This window comes from Dioscorea cayenensis, chromosome 3 (assembly GCF_009730915.1).
Source record: "Dioscorea cayenensis subsp. rotundata cultivar TDr96_F1 chromosome 3, TDr96_F1_v2_PseudoChromosome.rev07_lg8_w22 25.fasta, whole genome shotgun sequence".
Lineage (NCBI taxonomy): Eukaryota > Viridiplantae > Streptophyta > Magnoliopsida > Dioscoreales > Dioscoreaceae > Dioscorea > Dioscorea cayenensis.
In genome coordinates, this window is record NC_052473.1 from 2,072,671 (window position 1) to 2,098,047 (window position 25,377).

A 25,377-nucleotide genomic window follows, 5' to 3' on the forward strand; every position below is an offset into this window, starting at 1 on the left:
TTTGATGTTGTACATACTATACAAAGATTCCCTCTTCCCTTCTACCAAAAAGATCAGATGTACTTTAGTCAGAACTGATTCATCTTATTTATTAACAATGAGAGGTGGTAATTATATTGATTTCAGATGACAAGTACACAAATGATCAAATATTCAGCATAAAACTAAGGAGAATCAAATGACATACTTAAATTGTTAAGAAATGAAGCTATGATGGTTTTCACTGTCTAAAGAAACCAAGCTCTCCACAAAAGCATAGGCTTTTGCAGAACTATTCAGGCAGTTATCAGTGTAGACGCACTCAGTATCTTCCTGCTCATTATCCAGACTCCTGTAAAATAGTTTCTCAAGCCATCTCAACAGAACTCTTCCATTGTGAATGAAAACAGGCTCAGGCCGCCGTCGATATCCAGGTATAGAATGCAAAGAAATAGAAAATTTGTGAATCCAAACATTGTTAATTGGATCCTCTAGCATCCACGCATCCATAGAACCTGGAGAATCATATGGAGCATTCACCACACAGAGTTTCCCTTCCAGCTGCACAAGAAACATAACCCCCTGAACAATAATCTGGTAGCTCAAAAAATCAGGAACGGCAATTGAGTTGAACTTCTCACTTTCTAGATCAAAAGCAACTATTTGGTCAGGTATGACAGTGTTAACACCCTTTGTCCAGTATAGATAATCATTAGCATTAATTCCCTGGCCAGTCAGATAACAATCTATGCTACCAACAGATTTCCATGACCATGTACCGAGAGTGAATACTTCACATCCCAGATCATAGCTTTCAGTTACATGGTTCATTTGACGGTAAAAGAACCTTACCACTATACACTTCTTTGTCATAGGATGGAATCCAAACAAACATTTTGGTGGACTCGTTGTCTTTGGCCGATTCACAAGCACTGACGCACAAAAGTTGATCAACAAATGATTTCCATCATTGTATAACTCATTAGCAGCTTCCAGGTTGTGCATGTGATTGAGATGCATTTGTATAAAAAAAAACCACGGCATGCACACATCTGACTTCATAAAGAGATGGAAATGAACAGAATATTTGCATAGTCATACAACTGTATTAATGGAAGAGCTTAAAATCAGAGCATTACTTGTCCACAATAAGCTTGGCTCTGGCATGCCCTGCTTCTATCCGATATTGATCTCCTAACCCAAAATGGGCCATAAGGAGCCAGACCAACGTGATCAGCTCTCCCCCACTATTGAGTTGCTTCATGTGGAAGTAGCTTCTGCAATGAATTGCAGCATAACAAAGCATCTCCACCCAAACAGCACTGATTATCCTCCACCTTCTCCCTGTCTTCAAATCCAGCAATTTTTTTGCAAGTACACATGCATCAAACAGAACTGATTTGCTTCTGTCTCCTTTAATTTGAACTGATGGCACTTTGGTTTCCACCAGCAGAAGCTTCTCACTAGCTTGCTGTTGATCAAGCACTGCCTCACCACGCCGGAAAAAGATTTTAGCCTCAGCACAAGTGTCCCCATATCTGACCTGCCCAATCCCAGCAGTCAGCATAGAAGGGCGAACTAATAGTAGATATAACATGTAGTCTGATAGAGCCTTGCTCATCTGAAGGTTTCTCTCAGGTTCAGATTGTTTGTTTTCACAATTTCTGTCAGGTTCAGATTGTTCGTTTTCACGGTTTCTCTCAGGCTCAGATTGTTCATTTTTGTGGGAGTAAAAGCAGAGGTCAGTGGCAATGTGCCACAGAAGAATGCTCTCGTCCAACTCCACCTCCACGCTCCAGCCCAACTCCTTGCGGTAGCCCTTCTTCTGAAGCGCCCATTCACCTCTGTAATCGCTGAAACGTTTGTAACTTTTAGAATCCTGTGCACTGCTTGCCTTGCCCTTGATCTCCTTGAATATGAATTCTTTGAGCTCATCGGTCACCGGAATGTACGTCGTGTACCAGTATTTGTCCCAGGTGTCTTTCATGCCGATGGATTTCAGCGTAGTTTTGAATGCTGAAGACTCGTCATCAGCGAGGCAGAAACTGATGAGGCTGTATTGGGCCATGGAATTAGACCATCTCGGCTTATTCGTTGGTCGAAAACAAGAGATTGTTGTGAACACCTTATCGGACAGCTGGTCATATCCGAGCTTTTTAAGGTGGAGAAAGGTCCATTCAGAGAAGAACAGGAGACCAACGGCGTAGCTCTCGAGAGCAAGAGCACCAACCAGCAATATATAAGCGATGGTCACATCGGCCTCCACGTAACCATGCTTCTTGGTGAAGAAGAAGAAGAGAAGCGAAGAGAAAATGGACGAAAAAGTGAGCAAGCGGAGGAAGGGACCGGCCACAGTATGAAGCGCGGTGGCTTTGGTAAAGAGCTCTTCGTAGATGAAGGAAAGCTCAAACTCAATCAACTTGAACGCTTGATCCGGAGAACGCTTGAGAAAGAAGGACAGGCTCTCGTTCCGGTCATGGAATGTGAGGATAAGGTCCACCGTGAGGCGCTTGAATGTCTTGAAGAAATAGTGGGCTTTGGATACAAGCTCGACATCTTTAATGTCCTCCTCTTCGGTGTCGAGAGCTAGTGGGTTGGGCTCGGATTCATTCTCCACTACAATATCTACATGGAGGCCGGCTGCTGACATGCAAGAGTACTCTTCCATGAACTTGACGTAATTTGGGCCAGGGTCAGGGGGTGTTACCATGGACTTCCTCAGGCCGTCGACGCTGGCGCACATGAGAGACCAGGACCTCTCGCCGTAATTGATAATTCCGGCGAGGAACATCAGGAAAGCTGGAACTATGAGGCGAGTATCTGGCAAGGACTTCATGAAGGCATAGAGGGCCACGCAGACTTGAAAGACCAGACCTAGCAAGTGTCTCATCCAAAGCTCATTGTCTTCCAAGGAGAAGGCTGTGATGGTGTCTGGACCGCCGAGGTGTAACAGAAGGAAAGGTGACCAAAAAGCAAGGAGCTCCGCGTTCTGTTTGAGAGAATGCTCCGCAGATTTGCAGTCATGGTCATCTTGGGTTTTGGACAGGATGCCGAGGGCGAAGGTGGCCACCCAGTCGGCGAGCAAGTAGGCCGACCAGAGGATGAGGCTTACCCACCATGAGGAGTTGCGCTTCCGGAGGCTGCCTGAGAAAATAAGGATGATTTGCAAGCTAAGGCTTGCCAGCATGAATGCCTGGAGATTCCAAGCATTCCATATTCTCTTCAACCACAAGAGCAACACCTCCATTTCTCCTCTAATTCAATCGCTAGAGTTTTCAGTATGGTTCTTCCCTCCTCAGATGCAATGCAATCGTCTGATTCTATCTTTTGCGACTCGGTTCACTCCCAACCTGCAACGATGGCTTGTACGAGTCAGCATCTGATGGAAAAGACAAAATAAGCTCCCATCTCCGGCTGTTGTCCATTTTCCTCTCACCTTTTACTTCTACGAGTCAGCATCTGATGGAAAAGTCGATAAGGCAGGCATTTAGCAATAATTTCCCGACAAAATATAAACGATAATTGATATCCACGTTTAGTTGATAGGAAAAAACTTGGGCCATAAGGTCCGAGTTCACCTTCTGTAGTTCTGGAACTAGAGAATACATTAATTTCAACCTATCATATTCTGACAAGTGTCCCATATGATGTTATTATATTTTTTCTATTGCGATTGTGGATATATGTCAAAATTTAATAGGCTGGAACCAGAGTATTCTTTGGTTTCAAATCGAGGGGAGATGAGTTCCATATAGTCCCACTAGCATTGTTTTTGTCATAACATTTTGGGGCTTTACCACAATGGGTAAGGGTCTCTGCCAAACACAGAACCAACAGGGCTAGTAAGGGTTAAAGCTCTTTCTCAGTGCCAGGAGTCTATTTTTACTGGGTTCATTTTTCCGGTCCTAATAAATATTTAATTTTATAATATTATGATCATAAAATTTTTTTAAAATATAAAAATTATTTAAATTTTTTCTGGTTGCATGTGTATCTATAATAATATATTTAAGGTGGTTTTAAACGCCATATCAACTTCATATCAGTAAATTTGTAGAAAACCAACTTACAACATGTCATTATAACCATACATTACAAAAAAAAAAATTTATAACCATAGCATTATAAAACACAAATATTTGTGGCTTAATGGAAATGAACCTATTTTTCATGTTATCTAAGGTTTATTATTTTTCATATTTTCTATACTTAAAATTAATGTGAAATAGAATATTTGAATATTTAAAATTAAAAAAATGTATTTATGCTTGAGTGGTTAATGAGTTATTTATAAAGCATGTGATTTTGACCCAATAAAATTTATATAAAAATTTTAATAAGTTTATATATATATATATATACATGCATGTTATATGTAATGAGATGGATAAATTTTATCATATTTTTAAAATAATACAAAATTGAGTTATTAAAAATCTCATCTATGTTTGGCCTTTAATGACCCTAGTCCCTTGTCCCTGCAAAAACATGAGCAAAAAAGCAACTTTATTGTCCACTGTCCAGGAGGAAGGGCAGAAGCCAGGAGGATGAGCTGTATATTATTAGTCTTTCATTTTCGACAATTTCACCGGTGAATTTTTTTTTTTGGAAAGTCATGTCGAAGGGAGGATTGATCATAGGAGACGTTGTTGCACCGCTGCTGCAGCAGGTGGCCGACGCCAAGTCCAAGATCTCTGCCCAAGATAGCAGTAGCACGGGCTTCTCTATTTTGGACGGCCTACTGCAAGAGATCAAGACAGAGATGCTGCTCATCGTGGACGCTTTCCAAACACAAGAGGTTTTGGGTCGAAGACCTTGATAATAAAATCAGCGTCGTCGCCAAACAGCTCGACAACATCTTGGAAGACAATATCGAAAGTATAGCATTCCCTTCTCTCCAAGACGTCCACAAGAGTATCTCTGAGGTAAGAGAACACGTGACTGGTTCACTTGGCCAGCTCAACTGTAAATCATCCAGGGTTAGTGATACTCTTGTGTTGGGAGGAGGAGGAGGAGGAGGAGAGACCAATTCATCCACCACCGAGCTTCACTTCCCAACAGACTCAGCCACGCGACGATTTGAAGTCAGCGAAAAAGTATGAGAAATTAAGTCCGATGTTAGAAAGATGTTTGCTTACCTTAGCCATCTTCCCACAGGATTCGATCATCAAAAAGAGGGTGTTGATCCACTGGTGGATTGGGGAGGGACTTGTTACCCCAAATGGTGACAGCACAGCAGAGGAGGTTGGAGACCAGTGCATCGAAGACCTCATCAGTAAGGGTTTTATCCTTCGTGGTAATAGGAAGCATTGCTCACAGGTTAAGCACTTGAAGGTGGAGCAATGGATTCGAGAACAGGTAATCACTCTTGCTGTGCAAAAAAAAGCTTTCACCTTCAATGATTCCAGGGAGCTGATAGAAGATCTCACATCATCTCCCCGTGCTTGCTTAAAATATTCACCGCAGCAAGGCACCAAACGGCCGACAACCTCCAGTGGTTTCGTCCTGCATAATTTCAAGACATGTTTCAACGTGGACAGACACAACCTGAGGTTCGAGGAGAACGGATTCAAGGCGATGAAAAATGCTGCAGTGATGCAGCTTGGGAGATGGCAAACCTCGCCCAAGCACCACATTGAAGCTGCAAGCGCTGAACTCTTGAATTGGTTGGCAGATTTCAACAAGTTGAGGTACCTCAGCCTCCGAGGTATTTCAAACATCACCTACCTCCCACCCTCCATTGGCAAGCTGACTGACCTGATGATCTTGGACCTCCGAGCTTGTCATAATTTGGAGAACCTGCCAGTTGAGGTCACCATGCTCAAAAAACTAACATACTTGGACGTGTCTGAATGTTACTTGTTGGATCACATGCCAAAGGGGCTCCATTCCCTCACAAAGATTCGAGTGCTGAAAGGCTTTGTGATTGGGAACTCAACAAGCAAAGATCCATGCCGGCTCTGGGAGCTTGCCAGCTTGCAGAATCTTTGGAAGTTGAGTATCCGCATAGGCCGTGACTCTGCCGGCAAGAAAAGGGAATTCCATGAACTAACCAAGTTCACGGCACTGCGTTCGCTGACAATCACATGGGGAGCTACAGCCTCAACACCGTCAAACGGAGTGAGAAAGGCACTGTCTGGCAAGTCAACCGCAGGAATATTCAACCTGTCTCCTCCTCCCAATCTGGATAAGCTGGACCTGCGCTGTTTCCCTCATAATAGAGCACCAGAGTGGTTGACTCCTGAGAAATTTCCCAAGTTGCAGAAGCTGTACATCAGGGGAGGTCGTTTTCGTCGTCTTGGTGTGGGAACAGAGTTCAATTCTGTGCAGGTGTTGCGCTTGAGGTATCTTCCTGATTTTACGATGCAAGAACCTTACTTGCTCAAAGTTTTCCCACGTCTGACGATTCTAGAAGTCCATCAGTGCAGAAACTTGCCATCAATTAATCGCAAGCTATGAAATTTTGATTTACCGTCGAATGCATGTGTTTGTATTATTCATTCATCCATAATCCATTGCATTTCAATGGAATCATGAGTGTATCTATCAATTAATTGTTTGCTTATGATATGAGATTTGTGATGCCTTTCTTAAAATAAAAAACAGGTAAGTTTTTGGGCTGTTGTGGTGATTTGAGAATTCAGATCCACTTAGGAGTGTAAAATAAGACAGCAGAAAAATGAGAAGATGGAGACCATGTATATTTATTCATTCATATGGTAGCATATAACTGATCCTAATACAAAAAGACAACATGCAGCATAATAAAGTGATAAAAAAACTTGACTGACTTTTCAACTCTCAACAGTCAATAACTGAAGAGACCTTCAAGCCCTTTCATTAGCTCAATTACTGCAGCATCACTATTTGCAAAACATTAATTTCCAATCAGAATCTTGACCACCAAGGCACCAATTAATGCTTGACATTTCCCCCTCTTGATTGGAGAATACAAACACCCAGTCTTGTCCTCAAGTGAATAAGTTGTTGAGCTGTAAACGGCTTCGTTAAAATATCAGCAACTTGTTCTTTGGATTTGCAATGCTACAGAAAATTATCCCATCTGTAATCAGACTTCAAATGTAATGATACCTTATATCAATGTGTTTCGTTTGATCATGTAAAGTAGGATTTTGATTTTTAGCAATTGCTATTGTAGACATATTATCACACAGAATCACAGTTGGATTCTTTTGCAAACATCCACAGTCCCCCAATAATTTTCTCAACCATATGGCTTGAACTGCTGCAAAATTGGCTGTTATATACTCAGCTTCAGTTGTAGAAAGTGCAATGATATCTTACTTCTTCAAACTCCAAGATACAGTTCCATTTCCAAGCTTAAACACCAACCTTGATGTATTCTTTCTCTCTGCCAAATAACCACCCCAATCACTATCACAAAAACCCTCCAACTTCCACTCTATAATATGAAAATAGAGCAAACCATGATCAATTGTTCCAGCCAGGTACCTTAACACCCTTTTGGCAAGACCAAAGTGATACTTTTACTACAGCATTGCAAATCCAAAGAACAAGTTGGCTCTCCCACCATTCATTGCATTCCCAGGACCTGGAACTGGAAGTTCCTTGCCGTCAATTTGGCCACTCATGGATTCAGCTTCTCAGCACTCAACCTCTTCCTTTTTGGACAAGACCTTCCTCATTGGATAATGAAGGCTTTCATTGATTCTGGATTTAAATTCTAATTGTATCAGTTTCTTCTTTTTCTTATAGTTCCTAGTTTGTTGTTTCTTTTGTCCTTTTAGTTTTATTTTAATAAATTAGCCCCTCGGGGTTCTTCCATCAAAAAAAAAAAAGTGATACTTTGTAGGATTATTTAGGAATCTTGATAGCAAGTTCACTGCATAAGAGATGTCTGGCCGAGTGTTGGTTAAATACATTAATTTTCCAACCAAACTCCTATATTTCCCTGGATTAATATACTTCATGAGCCATCATCAGATTGTAGTTTCTAATTTACATTCATTGGGGTGATTGCTGATTTGTAGTTTAACATGTTATGCTCCTTTAGCAAGTCTCTAACTTCTTTTGAATGATAAGAACTTGACCTTCAGTCTGAACTACTTATAAGCCAAGAAAATAATTTACCAGCCCAAGGTCAGTCATCTCAAATGTGCTCTTCATATCATTCTTAAATCTTCCAGCAGAATTGTGGATGAACTTATAAACACCACATCATCCACATACAAACAGACTAACAATAACCCATTTTCTCCATGCTTTTTGATGTATAAAGTGTGCTCTATTTCACTCCTTTTAAAACTGTGCTTCAAAAAATGGCAATCTATTCTGCTGTACCATACTCTAGGGGCCTGTCTCAAGCCATAAAGAGCTTTCTTGAGCCTGTATACCTTTCCACTACTTCCCGGCACTTCATATCCCTCCGGCTGATCAACAAACACCTCTTCCATAATCTCACCATTGAGGAAGACTGACTTAACATCAAGATTATAGACCAGCAACTTCATCTGTACAACCAATGCAAACAACAATCTAATAGTCTCCATACGAGCAATAGGAGAAAAGACTTCATCAAAGTCTATCCCTGGCATTTGAGCATATCCTTTGGCGACAATCCTAGCTTTGTAGTTGCTCTCCAAGCTCTCCCTCTTGGAAAAGATTCTCTGGATTGCTTGCTATAGACACAAGCCTCACAAAGATCCCAGCATTTAATCTCAGGTAGACCCTGCACCATTCTTCTCTAGTTCAACAACTTCATGTCCTTCAAATTTAAATGCCCATAACGTTCATACCAAAGTAAATAATTTTCACAGGCATTTACAGCAACATTAATATTGCCAACTCTCCCAATTTCAAGTGGGAACGTATTATTTTTAGTCTTCTGGATATTTACAAGTTGACAACCTGTGTGCCTGTCTTTAATTGTACAGCTATCACCTTCAAATTCAACCAAATATCCACTTGAAGCTAACTGTCCCACACTCAAAAGATTATGCGCCAACATTGGAACAAATTGCACATAATGTAGGAGCTTAATTCTTCCTTCTTTGGTGTTGAACGCAACTGTTCCCTTCCCCTCGACCTATAGTTCCCTGTTATCTCCTAAGAAAACCTTCCCCTTGTATGATTCATCAAGATCTTTGAACAAATGCTTCAAACCAGTCATGTGGTTTGAACAACCACTATCAACTAACCAAACTGACTCATCAAGACCCTCATCTTCATTCCTTACCATAAATAGGTTACTAACACTGCTTTCCTGCTCCTTCTCAGCTACAACATTTGCACTTTTATCAGGATTCCTCTCCCTATACCAACATTCTGCCTTAATGTGGCCAAACTTCTTACAATGATGACATTGTATTCCACTCCTTTGAGTCCTCTAAGCTTCATGATCTTGTCTAGGTTCATAGCGTCTACCTCTATCTCCGGTGCGACCTCTGCCACGGTTATAGAATCTTCCACGGCCTCTAAAATAACCTCGACAACCATCTCTCATGCTAGAGGTTTCTCCCTTCACATGCAATGCTCTTTCACTAATCTTCTACACTCCTCGATTTATCTGAACTTCATGAGCTTATAGTGAACCGCTCAACTCATCTAGTGAGAGTTTGTTGATGTCTTTGGCCTCTTCTATTGCCAGTTAAAATGAGTAGATTGTGAATAGTATCAACCCAATGATTAGACCTCCAATCATTAAAATAGTATGTAGCGTTAATAACAACAAGGAGATCATGAAAAAGGAATGAAGATATGTTGAACTGAAAGATTATTATTGCTAATGCAGGTAATAGCCACTACTAAAGCATTTGCTTATGCATCCATTTTAGAAGTAGCTTGAAAAAGACTGAAACCCACCAAAAGAATGGGTAGTCTTAAGTTTGAAACAAAACAATCAGCTCCACCTTCAACGTCTTCATCATGCCAGACTGTGTCGACAAACGTCCGCATACTCACAAAGCCGAAACCAAGTGGGCACACAAGGCCTCAATATCTGTCTCTAACCAATAAAATATAACAAAGTACCAACTTTACTAAAACAAAAAGAATTCACCGGATACGATAACCAAGTTTACAACTATTGATCAAAGGAAAATCTAAAAATTCAAGACTCAAAGTTTAAACAAATAAAAGCTCCAAGTTCACAAGGAGAAGAACTGATTACATGCTAGCCAACTAATGTTCGCTCAACGGTCCCCACTAAGCTATCCACAACACTCCTTATCTAAAAATGAAAAAACAACTATTTATGAGCTCGATAGCCCAATAAGCACCCACTAAAAATACCTGGATCACAGAAAATTTTCATAAATTTCAAAATCATACTTTATCATAGAAATCAAAATATTTCTAGAAAAATATAATTTATAAAATGAATGAGCATATATGTCCCCCCAAATAACTAATAATAAAACAAAACATCAGAATTCATATATTTAAATTTGGTAGCCAAATTACCAGAAGCAGTTATTCTCCACTGATGGAAACGAGAGAAACTATAGTTTCTTAACAGGGTTACATGTCGACAAGGTCAGTGTTTAATGCACAAAGGCAAGGTTAGTGCAAAGTTAATTCGGAAACTACAAGTTTCCATGCCAGAAGTATGTCGAGTTCAAAATCATTGTCAGCGTAGAAATACTGAAATTCGGTGATCTTGTTTTCTAATTAAAATATTTCCAATTAAATCAAAATAAGTCAATGATAATATGTGACAACAATAATTCAAATAAAACAATATAACAAAATCAGTCATCAAAATGATTAACTAACAAAAATGTAATCCATTAAAATATTAAATAAAAAAAATAGAATTTTCCCAAGGAATTTTGGGAGTGCAGAAAATGAAAAGTTTGTATGTATTATATATACATAATTTATATGTAGAGATATTTATATGTCTAACATCCAAAAACTCTAACTCATACCAATCAATTTCTCTCAGGGAATCCAATATTTGGGATGAAACCCCATCATATTTACTAACAATAAAAATAAAAAAAATATCCAAAGATATGCAAGCAAAATTTATGACACCCATGAAGCTACAAAAGTCAAGCGGTTAATAAACAACTCCATCATGCTCTTGATGATAGAAAACGGCATAACTTTGTGAATTACAATCCAAATCAAGAATTTCTACTTCTAAGAAAACTAGACATCTACAACTATAACATGTTCAAATTTCACAGTGATTTGAGATCTATATATAGAATTTAAACCATGAATTTGAGTAAACCTATTTGTAAATAAGAAAATTTAGACATACCCATCTAACAAGAATATCTCACAGCATAAACCTTCAAATAAAATCAAACTTTAGGAGCAGATAACTAACTCAAAATGGAACAACTTTCTAACTGAGAATACATTTTGATTCCAACTATAAGACAATGAAATTTTCTAGCCTATCTTCATGTTTTCTGCATAAATGTCATTTGAGCACAAGTATAGTAATATGGCTTTAACTTAAAAGATACAGAGGCATGAATTCTAAACTTTTGCAAATCCAAAGATAATGTCAACTTCTACAATTTTCCTATATAATTTTATATCTAATTCAAACTCTAAAGTCAAAAAAATTCAATAACTCTAACTCTAATCCGCGGCAAATGAATTTAAAGGTTGTAACTTACATCATACACATGCAAAAAATCTGAAGTTTTGCAGTAAGCTAGCTAAGATTAAGATCTACAAATTCTGTACATCAATCTCCTCCAATTTCAATCTCTAAGTCTCCTAAATTAAATAGGGGTCTCTGCTATGCTAACAACGAATTTCTGAATATTATCCTCAAATAAATCAAATCCTTCACATAAGAAGCATGGATGGTTCAGGCATTTCCTTCTAATCCAGGATGATATCAATTTTAAGATGATCATAATAGAATCCGAGACTAAAGAATTTCTACAAGATTAACCTAAGTTATGAGAACAAGAGAGTCAAATCAAGGTTCTCACCAAACCCTAACCCAAACTAGAATCACTTCACAAACAATCCTAAGAAAGAGAAAAAATAATAATAAATCAGAACCTTACCTCAACCACTTGAAATCAAGCACCCACGGAGGTAAGTTCCTCATTTTCATTGTCGAAACCACATCGTAACCAGGGAGAGATGCTAGGTCTCATTTTTCTTAAACAACAATACAAAATCAGACAAAGATGAAAAGCGTGAGATAATGGAAGGAGACGTGGCTAGGGAAACATAATATATAAAAAATAAATATTTAAATGTAACTGTCTAACAACATTAAAAATTAAAAAAGATTTTGGTGGGGCCCACAAACTCATCCCTCCTTAAAAAAAAGTTTAGTCCTCTAAACTCTTACCTGATCAAATTCTCTAAGGTCATCAACCGGTGGGATTTCAAGTTCTTGCTCGGCATGGTGGAGGCGGCCCTACATTTGGGGCACAAGGTGGCCCTCAACATCCAACATCAGGGGACTGATCCTCAAGTTAGCGCCCTCTTCACAAGTCCCTACATAACCCGGCTAATCCGGGGAATGGGCATTCTAAAGGAGACCTAGTGGATGAGGATTGCAGGCGTGTGCACCCCTATTACCCTAGACATGCTAAGATCTACGGCGATGCTGCGTGAACCCTGGATGGCTCAGGCGATTGAGTATCTCGCATCTGTGAGCCTATTGCCCCTGCTGACCAAACCCCTGAGTCTCCTCCTATCGTCGTTGCCCAGAGGACTCCAAGAATTCCTCCTGCTCGAGCTTCCTCCAGCCATGTCATGCCATCTACAAGGTCTCCTCATTATCGGCATTAGCTGATAAGGAATTTGATGAGGATAGCTGAGCATCACAGTATCCAGCTGTCACCCCCACCAACATCTCCAACTGGTCATCCACGCCATGTGGGGATGGACAAAACTGACATGGCCACTGACGATTCAACATCTGACTCCGCTAGAGAAAGCAATGCATTATGATTCTCCTACTACTTTATTCTATTTTTCTTCTATTTCTAGACTAGTAGAATTTTATTTTCGTATTTGTACTTTTGATCAGTTAGCAAGGGGAATCCCCTGCTAAATTGGCATTTTGGTTTGTTTACTTTCAGCTTTTGCTTTTTGTATTTCTTTTTGTATTTTATGATATCTTTTGTTGGCTTGAGCTTCACTTGTGCTATTTTTTTGTACATTTTAGGATGTGTGGTTGAATGGATTAAGGAATACACATTGAGAGCGGCAACATCACTCTTCGTGTTCTGGGCAGTCCTCCCAAAACTTTCCCTCAATTTTTACTAGTCCTTAATTTCTTTTATCTTGCATATATTTTATACTTTCAGGACAATGTATGATTCAAGTGTGGGAAAGGACTTTATTTGTGTTTATTGTGATAATGCATGACTTAGGACGATGGATGAATTCTTGGTTAGGGATTTCTATATCTAGGCGGACATTGAGTGTGTTAGTGTACTTTTTTTGAGCTTAAATGTAGTTTCACTCTTGCTTTGGAAACCTAAGTTCTATCACTCTACCCTATTTGTGGAGCCACTTGCGTTAAGATATGACTCTAGCTAAAAGACATTTAGTTATTATTTTCTTTGTTAAAAAAATGTACACTTAGGTGTAATAAACTCAAAAAGTCAAATCCTTTATGGGATGTCCTATCAGGTTCTTGTAAATAATTTACAAAATATGGTAGAAAGAGCTATTGCTTTAGAAGAGTGATAGTTGCTCCTGAGTAGTCAAATTTTGAGTATTACATGTATACACCTAATGACCTACCGAGATAAATGGCTATCTCTATAGTGTATGAAGCTACTACCCATTTAGTGAGTTAGTTAGTTAAGAATAAGTTCTTGTTTAGTTAGGTCACTCCAAAAAGCACATGGGGCACATTCTCTAGGGTATTTCACACACACATGGAGAGTACGAAGTAAGAGCAAAAATTTTTATTAAGCATTCATTTGATTTATAGACTGACCACTTAGAGTCTCGCTACACTTTACAAAATTTCTACTTTTCTGAGATTAGAAGTCATGCACTCATCTTCCTTTGTGTGAGCCAAGTGTGTTTGCTTGAGGACAAGTAATGATAAAGTGTGGGGGTATTTGATGAGTGTATTATATATATATATATATATATATATATATATATATATATATATATATATATATATATGTATATATTTCATACATATTATCATATTTAGCTTGTCTTTTAGCATTGGTTTATATTGGGTATCTTTGCATTCTGGATGCAGATTAGCAAGTCTTAGGTCAATAGAAGAATTAGTGGAGTGATTTCGTCATCAAAAGGACTAAGTGCAAGTTTGCCAAGGTAAGCATAGCCCAAGCACGGCCATGCTATTGAGCCGTGCAGATTACTGGATTTTAAAAATTATTCAAACGGCTTAAAAGCATAGTTTTTATGCCCAGAGCACAATCATGCTTATGGAAGCATGGCCTAAGCACAGGCATGCTTTTGGGTCATGCACTTCTCTACTGGCAAAAAATCAATTGATGCTGAAACCCTAGATCTAGCAGCAAAGAGCACTGCCCAAGCACGCTCGTGCTTGGGTCAAAAACTTCTTTTTAAAGTGCAAAGTTAAGATTTTAAAGGTCGGCTTGGGGATTTGGAGGCGACTTTTGGGTGACCTTCACCACCATCCTTCTAAAGATCAAAGCAAGGATTGAGAGGTACGATTGGGAGTGGAGCTTAACCATCAGACTGTTCTTAGGAGGGCAATTGGATCGATTGAGTAGCAATAGGGAGTCTATGGATTTCTATTTGATTGTTTTCTTTATTGTTTCCATATTGCGTAAACCTATGAGGGGCTAACCGTCTCTGGTGCCCTAGATCATGAACCTATATGTTAATTTGTAGTTTGATTTACTCGCTGACAATGTCTATGGAGTTTTATTGTTTTCTATGTTAAAACTTGATGTCCTATAACTGGATGTGCATGATTTGTGTAGATGAGATTGTAGACCTTGTCGTGTGTTGATTACCATAGTTGTAAATACCATTGGTGGTTACAAAACTAAATTTGCATGATTCCCATAGATACAGTTGCAGACCTTGGCATATTTGATTGTCAAAGATATGACAAGGTTTGAGAGCACACATAGAATTCATAGGATGTACCGGATAGTCATTGTGGGATAGTCACTCCTATTGCACTAGGGGATTAATCCAGGGTGCTACTCCTCATCACTGCTATCTGCTAGATTCATCTCATCTTCTCATCTTTATTTTCTCTTCTCTTCTTTTATCTTTTCTTTAGATCCATAGATTAGAACCTTTCTTCAATCATTGAGCCGACTAGATATTGGAAGATCAGTTAATACCGAAAGCTTGCTAATCCCTATGGAATTGACTACCTGATCCCTCATTGGATACACTTTACTACTTTTTATGACCCATGCACTTGCAGATATACAAGGGGCATATCAACATCAATGGGTAAAACATTGATTAGGTACACCACTGTATCACAACTTTTGGCCAAAATGAGATGGGAAAGCCTGTAGACTTTAGCAAGCTGCGAGCTTTCTCAACTACTATTATGTTCTTTCTCTCCATTATTCCATTCCACTGGGGTGCATACAGAGCCGTCAACTCCCTCCTTATTCCAAACTTCTCACAATGTTCCTTAAAGTCTGGTGACAAGAATTCTACACCCAGGTCTGTGCGTAAGATTTTGACCTTCTTCCCTAACTGTCTCTCAACGAGAACTTGATACTTCAAGAAGCATCCAAATGTGTCTTCTTTTGCTTTGAGGAAGTAAAACCATCATATGCTGCTAAAGTCATCCACCACTAGCAAGAAATATCTATTTCCTCCCATTTACTCTGCATGCATTAGACCACATAAGTCTACATGTACAAGTTGTAAACATTCTATGGCTATCCAAGCTTTACCTACTAAGAATGGCTTTCTTGCATGCTTTCCAAATATACAGTCATCACAAAAATACAACAAACTAATGTCAGGTAGCCTAGTTACCCGTGGTAAGGCCGTGGCGGATCCGATCACTATAAATACACTAGTTTTCTTTAAATTCGGGAAGATTCTTTTGCCAAATAAGGTAGAGAGGCAAGAGTTCAAGAGATCTGAGCGACTGGAGATAGGTTTTCTTCCATATTCTAGCCGATTCTAGCACGTTTCTTAAGGATACTTCAACGATCATCATTAGAGACAGACACGTGTGTTTTTTATTTAAATCCCTTATTTGTTTTATAATTAACAAATTAACTTTTTCCTTCGATTATTTAACCCAAATTTTATTTAAAAAAATTATGTAATTTTTTTAATTTATTAAAAAATTAATTTTAAAGAATATATTTGAATATGATTTGGGATTTAAATAAAACCACACTTATATATTGTTTAAAAAGTTATTTAAAAGTTTAATAAATTTTAAAACACTAATAAATTAAAAAAAAATTGGTTAAAAAACCCAAGAATAAATCAAGTTATTGATTATAAAATAATTTAGGGGTTAAAATGCAAAAAATCACGATTTTTTATTTAAAAAAGCTCAGTCAACACTGACTCAGCACCCGGTCAGTATATCACATCATCCATGTGGGTGATGCAAAGATCCTAGGGCCATTTTGTGGGCTATTTTATGAAGTGTGTTAGTCCTAGGGCTATTTTGTGGGTTATTTTGTGAAATATGTCGATCCCAGTTTTCATGTATGCCACGCCTGTGTCAAGAAGGATCAATAATTTGAGAACAAGATGCTTACCACTTTATAAATTGTGTTTGCCACGGTTTTCATGTATGCCATGTCTGTGCCAAGAAGTATCAATAATCTGGGAATAAATGCTTTCACTTTATAAATTGTGTTGATCCCGGTTTTTATGTCTGCTTCGCCTGTATCAATAATCTGGGAATAAGTGAATAACTGCTTTTGCAAAAAGAAAGCCTGTGTCTAGAAGCATCAAGAATCTGGGAATAAGTGAATAACTGCTTTTGAAAAAGAAAGGGTATTTCAGGGTTTTCATAAAACCTAATAGGAAGGGCTAAATGGAGGGGTTTAAAAGTAATGCAATGACAAACAGAGGACTGAAAAGTAAATGAAATTGAAAGATTATAAAGGTTTAGGAATCTATAAATAATTTGCCCTTAAATATAATAACACTAGGCCTCTCAAAGCATTTGGGCAATGATAATCACTTGGGTGGTTTGGATTTAAATAATAAAAAAAAAGGCTTTTAGTTTATTTAAAATTTTAGGGAGAAATTTTTGAAGTTATACATGACTCATTGATGCCACAAATGATAACTTCACTATGCTTGGTCAAATGATAAATTACTGTTCCTCAAGCAAAAAATTGTTGGATTTATCTACCTTCTAGTGGATAACTGTAAGGGTTCTGTCTTGTTGGTGCGATCGGGAGTGTCGTGACAATAACCAATAAAAGTAAAAAATTACCCACACCCCCAAAGAATTTAACAAATACCATTATTTTTAACTATATATATATTAACTACAGCCAAAAACACAATTGCTATAACTAAACATGATAAATCACTCAAATCAAGGTTTAAATTTACACATAAAATAATCACTCCAAACCCCAGCTCTTCCAGTACTTCTTCCTTTCCTACTTTTTTGATAAAAGGTGGATAAACCACATTCATTAGAAAAACAAAGACAAATTACAACAAAAGGACATCAGACCCACAAGAAATGGGAGGACCAACAACAAACCCAGCAGAAAACCACAAAAAGGAGAAGCCCAATCATGAGAAGGGGCAACCCCAGGAAAAGACAACAACACTACCCATCTCCCGGATAAGAACTATCCTCCGGAGGAACATGGTACCCCACATCCCTAGCAGAAACGAACTCCAGGCTCCGCTTGATCTTCTTTATTGGCTCGTCCAACTTTGCTCTTTTAGAGTCAGGAACTGCATTTAGCCATATGAGAAACATATGAATAATCTTCACAATAATAGAAGTAATCGAAGCACATGAAGATGAAAAAATGCGAGCATTTCGTTCATTCCAGATATTCCAAGTAATGGCTCTAGCTAATAGGTCCCAAAAGAAGGACAACGGCCTCTTGAAGTTATTACGCATTTACGCCAGTTACCCCACAGATCTCGCATGGATGAAGGACTAGATCGAACATCGAACAATTGTCCGAAGAAGTTCCAAACATGCGAAGCAACAGGGCACTGAGTGAGGATGTGATCAGTCGATTCAACATCAAAATGGCACATGACACAAGTAGTTGAGGAAACAAAATTGCATCTTCTAAGTGCCAAATTCTCCATCGAGAGAATCTTATCCTCCCAAGCCAGCCAGTTGAAGAGGTTAACTTTCCTGGGCAGCTACCCTTTAAGATAATGGGCGACCGGGGGCAACATAACCCCCCATCGATGAGGAAGGAATATAAGGATTTAATAGAGAAGCCACCATTGGGGGACAGGCCCCAGCGCTTTCGATCACCGCCAGAACTCCGTGGGGTTCGTAGGTTATCAAGTAAAGATCGCAAAGAGGGATAATCCTCCAGCGGTAGCCAGGCAGCACTACCCACCAGATCCCTAACCGTGCCTTCTTTGTGCGAGGACAAGTTAAAACGATGTGGCCAGATGTTGGCAGGAGCACGACCCTCAAGCCAATTGTCCAACCAAAAAAGTGTAGTGGAACCATCATTCACAGTGGTAATCAAATTCAACCTAAACGCAGGGAAGGAGTGTAGAATTCCATTCCAAAAGAAGGATCGCCGATTAGGTTGCTTATGGAACAGATTCCAGCAGGGGATCCTTTCGAAATAGATAGCATAGAAGACCAGGCCCCCACACCAGTTGTTACCGCACATCAGCTTCCACCACCACTTTCCTACTTATTCAATCCTCCAAACATTTGTTTATCTACATTCCATATGAGGGAAGAAAGAGTCAAGGAATAATGCTATAAACCAAATTATAAAATTTTGTTATGATTGACTAAAGTTCATACAATAGCTTTTCAACATCCATTATTGTATTATGAAACTCGAAATGAGACTTCAACTGGAAAAGTTGTCATGTTGTACGTGTTAATCCTAGTGTTTATGATTGCCAATGTTTTAATAACCAGACCGGTTGTCGAACCGGTTAGGCAACCGGTTCCGGTCCAACCGGTTGAACCGGTTGAACCGGCCGGTTCAACCGGAATTAATTTTTTCAAATAAATAAATACTTAAAAATTAAAAAAATTAAAAAATAAGTAAAAAATAACTTCAAAAATAAAGAAAAAATAATAAAAAAATACAAAATTAGATATGACAAAGTTAAATTACCTTTATAAGGTCACAAAGTCTCAACTTTATATAAAATTAAAATTTTTAATATACATACATACAAGGATATAACTATACAACAAATATTAAAAAATAAATAATTAAATAAAATATAAGTATACAAGTATACAACAACAATAATAATTAAAAAATAAAAACCAAACCATTGAAATGTTTAGTTTAATACTTTAATACTTTAACTTTAATGATTTAATTATTGATTAGCATAAAATTATAAGTTAATTATAATAAATTAATGATAATAAATCATAATATATTAATATCTTGCGGCATTTTGTTTTTTATTTTTATTTTTTTAACTTTTTTGCCTTTTTGAAATTTGGACCAATTTAATAAGTTTATTAACTTTATTTAAGTTTTTAATTATAAAATAAATAAACCAATTAAATAATTTAAATTAATAAATTAGCCGGTCCGGTTCAACCGGTTCACCGGTTGAACTGGTTGAACCGGCCGGCCCGGTTCATTACTATTTTATGTGAGTAATCGGACCGGTTTACCGGCCGGTTCCCGGTTCAACCGGTTCAACCGGCCGGTCCGGTCCGGTTTTTAAATCCTTGATGATTGCTACATATCATGCTATGGTACAACCCTGTATCATTAATTAACGAAAACAATAATTACATATTACCATAATAAAAATAGTGAGATATATATTGTCACACACAGATAGATAAAAAATCACAAAGTATTAAATCCAATTACATTACAAGAACAAAACCACAAACACATGTAATCTGCAGGGTATACACCCACAAAATACCAAACCCAATTACATCACATGAATAAAATCACAAACATCCACACGGACATAAGATAAAGTATAGTTTAAAAGAAACATCATGCATCAGTCTTCCTTGTTTCTTAATCTGGAGCTTCTCTGAAGTCCGAAAGCACTCGTCACTCTCCCCTATATAAAAATCCATTTTTTTGTCATTTTGATGTTTTGATAATTGTTACTTGATAACAAACGCTACTAAATATTAAGACTTACCTTTTGAAGGCCGCTAACAATTGTACATATGATTCAATGGAAAGGTAATATATAACATAAATCAAAGTTATAGCAAATAATTGAAGAAACTCACTTATGATTCAATGGAGATTTTGGGCATGGGCACATGTTGCATCTCGTACCAGTCGTCTATCTTGTACCAGTTGTCCGGCATATGTTTCAATACCAATTGATCAAGTGGCACATGCTTCAATCCTTCTGGAATCACCATCAGTTTTGGGCAATAACAAAGCTGTAAAGACTTGAGACGTGGCATTGCCATCTCCTCTATCTCCCACTTCTCAAGTTCATCACAACACCTGATGCTCAAGAATAACAGTTGAGGGAAACCTGCTTTGGAACATATCATCTGTTTGCCTCCATATGAGTCATCTCCAAGTTCAAGATGCTTGAGACATGGAAGCTTCTCTAGTGTTTCCATTGGGTCATGCTCCAATTCAGAATATATAAGACTTAGGCTTACTAGTTGTTGAGGAAATTCATCATTGTGTGGAAGACGTTTGCGGTTCAACTTTCCATAGAGAGACAATTTCTTGAGGCAGCTTTGATTGGAAAATGCTTTAATGATATTGTCCGAAGGAATTTCATCTCCATCCATAGATAAGGAGGCAAGACGACCCAATTTCGGTAATGCTGAAGATAGTGCATTGGCATGGTCATCAGAGATTTCACAAATATTCAATTTGCTTAGATTTGTGATATTTGGCAGCATATTCCCAATCCATGATCCAGCAGTTAAACCTTTTAAAGTCTGCAAATTCTTTGGTACCGCATTTCCCATATTTGGTACAGCAGCCGATGATGATGTAGGTATGTCAACATGCCTGAGACTCTCAATCCTCCAGAGTGAATCGTGTATCATTTCTAAAACCTTACTTCTGATAATAAAGGTCTGGAGATTGTGGAGATAACCAATCCATGAAGGAACTTCCTCCAGATTGTCAGCATGCAACTCAAGATATCTTAAATGAATTAATGATTTGATTTCACTTGGAAATTCTGATATATCCAGAATATTCAAATAAACCACTCTTAATAATTTAAATCTGCTGAGTTGTCCTTTCAGAACTTTGAAGGTCAGAGGATCATGGTCACCATAGAATAAACCCTGCAAGTTTGAGTTAGAAAAGTTTAGAGCCTCAATATGCTTAAATATGATTAGATGTCGAGCTGCATTTGACATAGTTGCATAAACTGTCTCATCTTTGTAGAATTCAAGAAATCTTCTCTCTTTGGCTTCCCGAATGCATAGATCACGCAAGAGATCATGGATTTGGCAATACTTTACACTATCATCATATTTACTCTTGGTAACTTGGATCAAACATCTTTGTGCTAACTCTTCCAAGCAATCCATTCCAATTTCTTCCATGGTTTTACCATTTCTCATTGGTAAAACACCTTCTCCTGACCACAATCTAATTAATGTTTTTGCAGGAATATCCATGACCTTTCCGAAGCAACCAAAATAGAAAAAACATAACTTCAAGTAATATGGTAAATCATAATAACTCACTGCAAGCAGTTCTAACCATCTTTCTCCAACTACCTCAAATTGCCATTTTATCTGCTCAACAACTTTCTGCCATGCATCATTGGTTATTGGTTTAGTTGAGACAAGTCCTCCAAGGACTACTAGTGCTAGTGGTAGACCCCTGCACCTCTGAACTAACCGATAAGCATATTCAACCAAATTTATCGGGCAATATGTTCCAATATCTTGCGTTGGAAAAGCCTTGCGAAGAAACAACTCCAAGCTCTCCTCTTCATTTAAGGCACGCAAAGTATGAGGTTGAGCAGTAGGATCTGCGATCTTAGCGACATTAAACATGCGAGTAGTGATAATAACTCTGCTTCCATTATTAACATCTGGAAAAACTCTTTGTAATTGATCCCATACATCTACTTCCCAAACATCATCAAGAACAATCAAGTACTTGAATTTCTCCAACTTTTCAGAAATAGCAACTGAGAGACCTTGGATTGTTGGAGTTGCTGAAACTTCTGATGCGATTCTCTTCAAAATTTCATGGATGGTATATTCTTGAGATATGATTACCCATGCAAAAATATTAAAACTTCTCCTGACTTCATGATCATTATAAATGGATTTAGCAAGTGTGGTCTTTCCCCGACCACCCATACCCACGATAGAGATCACTGACCGATTTGTATTGTTTATGTCAACCAACTCTTGTACAATCTTTTTCTTCTCATCACCAAACCCAACAATATAAATTTCATCACTCAGTTGAGGTAACTTAGGGATCATGTCTTGACTTCTTCTATACTGACTAGTTGTGCCATGTGTTTCAACTTTATTAGCAATGCCATAACGTTCTCTCCTTTCAAATAAGTCGTACAACTTAGCTTTTATCCCTTCAACATCCACATGAACCTTGCGTCTCCAGACCAATTCATCAAATATAAATATAAACCTGGAGAAAAATCATAGTTACCGATTTGCTTCAATTTTTTTAATGCATCTATAATCGAATTTCATTTCATCAAATAATTTAGAGAAATTTAAGAACTCTAAATTTTGATTGAAATATTCATCTTACTTATCCTAAACTTTCAATTAATTTTTATTAATTAAACCTTAGGTTAAAAAGTGCAATTTGAAGCTTTTAATAAAACAAACCAATAACAAATAAAGCTTTATTAATATGGAGTATGCATTCACTTCATAAATCTTTTGAACAGTCTTGGACAATTGGATAAGTTTGTAAAACATTTTGTCCGCTATTTTCAAATAAATAAGGAAATGTCATCTACTTGGTAATTTTATAAGCCGATCCAAAAACTTATATCTCAAATCACTGGTAATGTAATTAATTGAAAAGAGTTAAAAAAAATACACTAAAAATACATAAGAAATTGGGAAAGAAATTGAAAATAGTTCATCATGGAATATTTTCATTCAAGAAAAATTATCCAACATCTTATTTCAAAACACATGGAAGAGTTTATTTTAAAGCCACTGATCTAATAAATTTTTATGGAAGCAATTTTATTACTTGTACATTTTTCCAATAGTCAATCAAAACACTCAATAAGATAAAAAACCAGTTTAGATTAACTTTTGTTCCACTAAAAGTTTGACTAAAGAAATAAAAAAACACAATTTTATTTCTTTTTTTATTTATAAGTGTTTAATTTAGGAATAAGTACAGTAAACCTTTTTCAGAGCTATAAACATAGTGTTTTTTTAAGAAGAATTTCTGGTAAATATATGTTAACAGCTTATTTTCATAAATGCATCTAAGTGAACCCAAAATTACTTAACTTATAAAATAAATGTCTACATCAATAAATTAATATATTTAGATTGGTTTTTGGAAAAAAAAAAACAACACAAGTGCACAAAATAAAAAGTTTTCAGTCACATTATTATGGTTCAAGAATACATTTGCGTTGAAGCTTGTGATAAAAATGCCTTTAGTGGAATTTTCTCACCTTATATTCATAAAGTTAGCATCTCCTAATGACAAAGTCGACAAGCAACAAAGCAAAGGACAAACGGGTACGAAAGTACACCAATTACGGTGGCTTGAATGACCTCCTAGGAATTATCCCCCCGCCATGCAACCCCTGAAGGGGAGAGCGAGAGTAATCCTCACATGGAACTCGCATGAGGGGACCCTAAATATGAATCATGAATCCGAGAGGTTCGAACTCGGGGACCTCTCAATTACTAACCATGGTAGCTACTATTGGGCTAGCCCAAGGTTCCTAATTATTTTTTATTATTATTATTTTTTTTTCTTCTCCAATTTATTTGGAAGAACCAATGGTTGTCTCCTTAATTTTTTTTTTTTTTTACAAAGTCAACAAGCGATCAAAATGCCTTTAGTGGAATTTTCTCACCTTATATTCATAAAGTTAGCATCTCCTAATTATTTTTTTTTTCTTCTCCAATTTATTTGGAGAAACCAATAGTTGTCTCCTTAATTTTTGCAAAAATCAACAAGCGACAAAGCAAAAGAAAAGCGGGTACGGAGGTTGTCTCCTGAATTCAATAATTATTGCCATTTTATTGCAATATAACTAATTATGTTATTCACTTTAGTATCAGCACAGTTAAATGCTTATTTTCTGAAGCAAAAATAAATAATTTTTTTTTATAAGTTAAGAACTCATAAATTGATTATTTTTATTTAAAGAAAAAAAAACAAAGAAGAAGAAGAAGATTTATGTACATACAATGATAAAGAAACAAATTGGTGTTTGTAAATAATACCTTTCCATGAAACCAGTGCGACCCTGCTCCTTCTTCTGTTGTCTACGGAGATGAAAATCCAATAAAGTGTCAATTATGGCCTCGATTTCAAAAGCCAAATCTCCCATATCTCTAACCCAAATCTTGATCCTCTCATCATCTCCCTTGCTACTCTTTTCATCTGCATCTTCTAAGAAGCACTGCATTGTCTCCAGTTCTCGTTTCAACCACTCCACTTCGCCTCTCACTCCACGAAAATTGATGGCTTCTCGCACTATCAAATTACCAAGTTTCTCCACCACAAAACTCACTGCAGCATCAGCCATTAATTCGTTTCGCTTTTTGCTTGAATTACTCGCACAGTCTGTCTGTAACTCTCTGCCTAATTAAGAAGCCAAACAAGAGTATCAAACAAACAACAGACCACTACATGAATGAAAGATGAAGAGCTCACTCACTTACCTTCAGATCCGGGATTTGAGTGCCCTTTCTCAATTTTGACTGGCAATCTTCAAGACATATAAATATATATATATATATATTTATATATATATATATATATATTGAGAAAAGTGACAAAGCACCAAAACCTCATGGACATGCATGTGTGAGGAGCAAGGCTCAACATGACCCATGTAGCCTCACCTTGCGTAGAACATGAGGTTCAATTTTGAGTAAACAAACACCCTACACAAGGAATCCAATACTAATCGACCCAAAGGCGGTTAGTATATATATATATCACAATTGTTTTTTTTTTTTAATTTTTTAATATAAAATTTATCATTTTTAATTATTGTATTTGCATATTATCATTTTATAATTGTAAAATTTGTCTATTAAATTTTTATATTTATATATATATATATTTTTTTTTCTCCAATTTATTAGTTGGAAAGACC

General features: G+C 37.2%; 4 protein-coding genes across 4 annotated transcripts; 1 reads left to right on the forward strand and 3 right to left on the reverse strand.

Moving 5' to 3' along the window:
- Positions 1 to 51: 51 nt before the first annotated feature.
- LOC120252572 lies at positions 52 to 1,114 on the reverse strand. Its single transcript, XM_039260751.1, has one exon. The coding sequence runs from the start codon at positions 1,039 to 1,041 to the stop codon at positions 196 to 198; it is 846 nt and encodes a 281-aa protein (XP_039116685.1). The 5' UTR covers positions 1,042 to 1,114; the 3' UTR covers positions 52 to 195.
- Positions 457 to 3,481, reverse strand: LOC120252555. The gene is made up of 2 exons (XM_039260737.1): positions 1,119 to 3,481; positions 457 to 540 (listed from the first exon to the last, which is right to left on the reverse strand). Exons 1-2 carry the CDS (start codon positions 3,224 to 3,226, stop codon positions 516 to 518), a joined length of 2,133 nt encoding a protein of 710 aa, XP_039116671.1. The 5' UTR covers positions 3,227 to 3,481; the 3' UTR covers positions 457 to 515.
- Positions 3,482 to 4,431: 950 nt separating this feature from the next.
- On the forward strand, positions 4,432 to 6,549 carry LOC120252563 (disease resistance RPP13-like protein 4). The gene is made up of 2 exons (XM_039260744.1): positions 4,432 to 5,337; positions 5,446 to 6,549. The coding sequence occupies exons 1-2, from the start codon at positions 5,095 to 5,097 to the stop codon at positions 6,436 to 6,438; spliced, it is 1,236 nt and encodes a 411-aa protein (XP_039116678.1). The 5' UTR covers positions 4,432 to 5,094; the 3' UTR covers positions 6,439 to 6,549.
- Positions 6,550 to 19,871: 13,322 nt separating this feature from the next.
- On the reverse strand, positions 19,872 to 24,985 carry LOC120252782 (probable disease resistance RPP8-like protein 2). Its single transcript, XM_039260942.1, has 4 exons — positions 24,938 to 24,985; positions 24,497 to 24,857; positions 20,327 to 22,691; positions 19,872 to 20,148 (listed from the first exon to the last, which is right to left on the reverse strand). Exons 2-3 carry the CDS (start codon positions 24,799 to 24,801, stop codon positions 20,327 to 20,329), a joined length of 2,670 nt encoding a protein of 889 aa, XP_039116876.1. The 5' UTR covers positions 24,802 to 24,857; positions 24,938 to 24,985; the 3' UTR covers positions 19,872 to 20,148.
- Between the last annotated feature and the right edge of the window lie 392 nt (positions 24,986 to 25,377).

Excerpts from the sequence above, each read along its gene's own strand:
- LOC120252782 (XM_039260942.1), bottom strand. The coding sequence starts at position 24,801 with ATGGCTGATGCTGCAGTGAGTTTTGTGGTGGAGAAACTTGGTAATTTG. Across the intron at positions 22,692-24,496 it reads CGCACTGGTTTCATGGAAAG|GTTTATATTTATATTTGATG; the intron begins GTATTATTTACA and ends ATTTTTCTCCAG.
- LOC120252555 (XM_039260737.1), bottom strand. The coding sequence starts at position 3,226 with ATGGAGGTGTTGCTCTTGTGGTTGAAGAGAATATGGAATGCTTGGAAT. Across the intron at positions 541-1,118 it reads GCCAAGCTTATTGTGGACAA|CTGGAAGGGAAACTCTGTGT; the intron begins GTAATGCTCTGA and ends TTTCTTGTGCAG.
- LOC120252563 (XM_039260744.1), top strand. The coding sequence starts at position 5,095 with ATGTTAGAAAGATGTTTGCTTACCTTAGCCATCTTCCCACAGGATTCG. Across the intron at positions 5,338-5,445 it reads AGCAATGGATTCGAGAACAG|CAAGGCACCAAACGGCCGAC; the intron begins GTAATCACTCTT and ends TATTCACCGCAG.
- LOC120252572 (XM_039260751.1), bottom strand. The coding sequence starts at position 1,041 with ATGAAGTCAGATGTGTGCATGCCGTGGTTTTTTTTTATACAAATGCAT.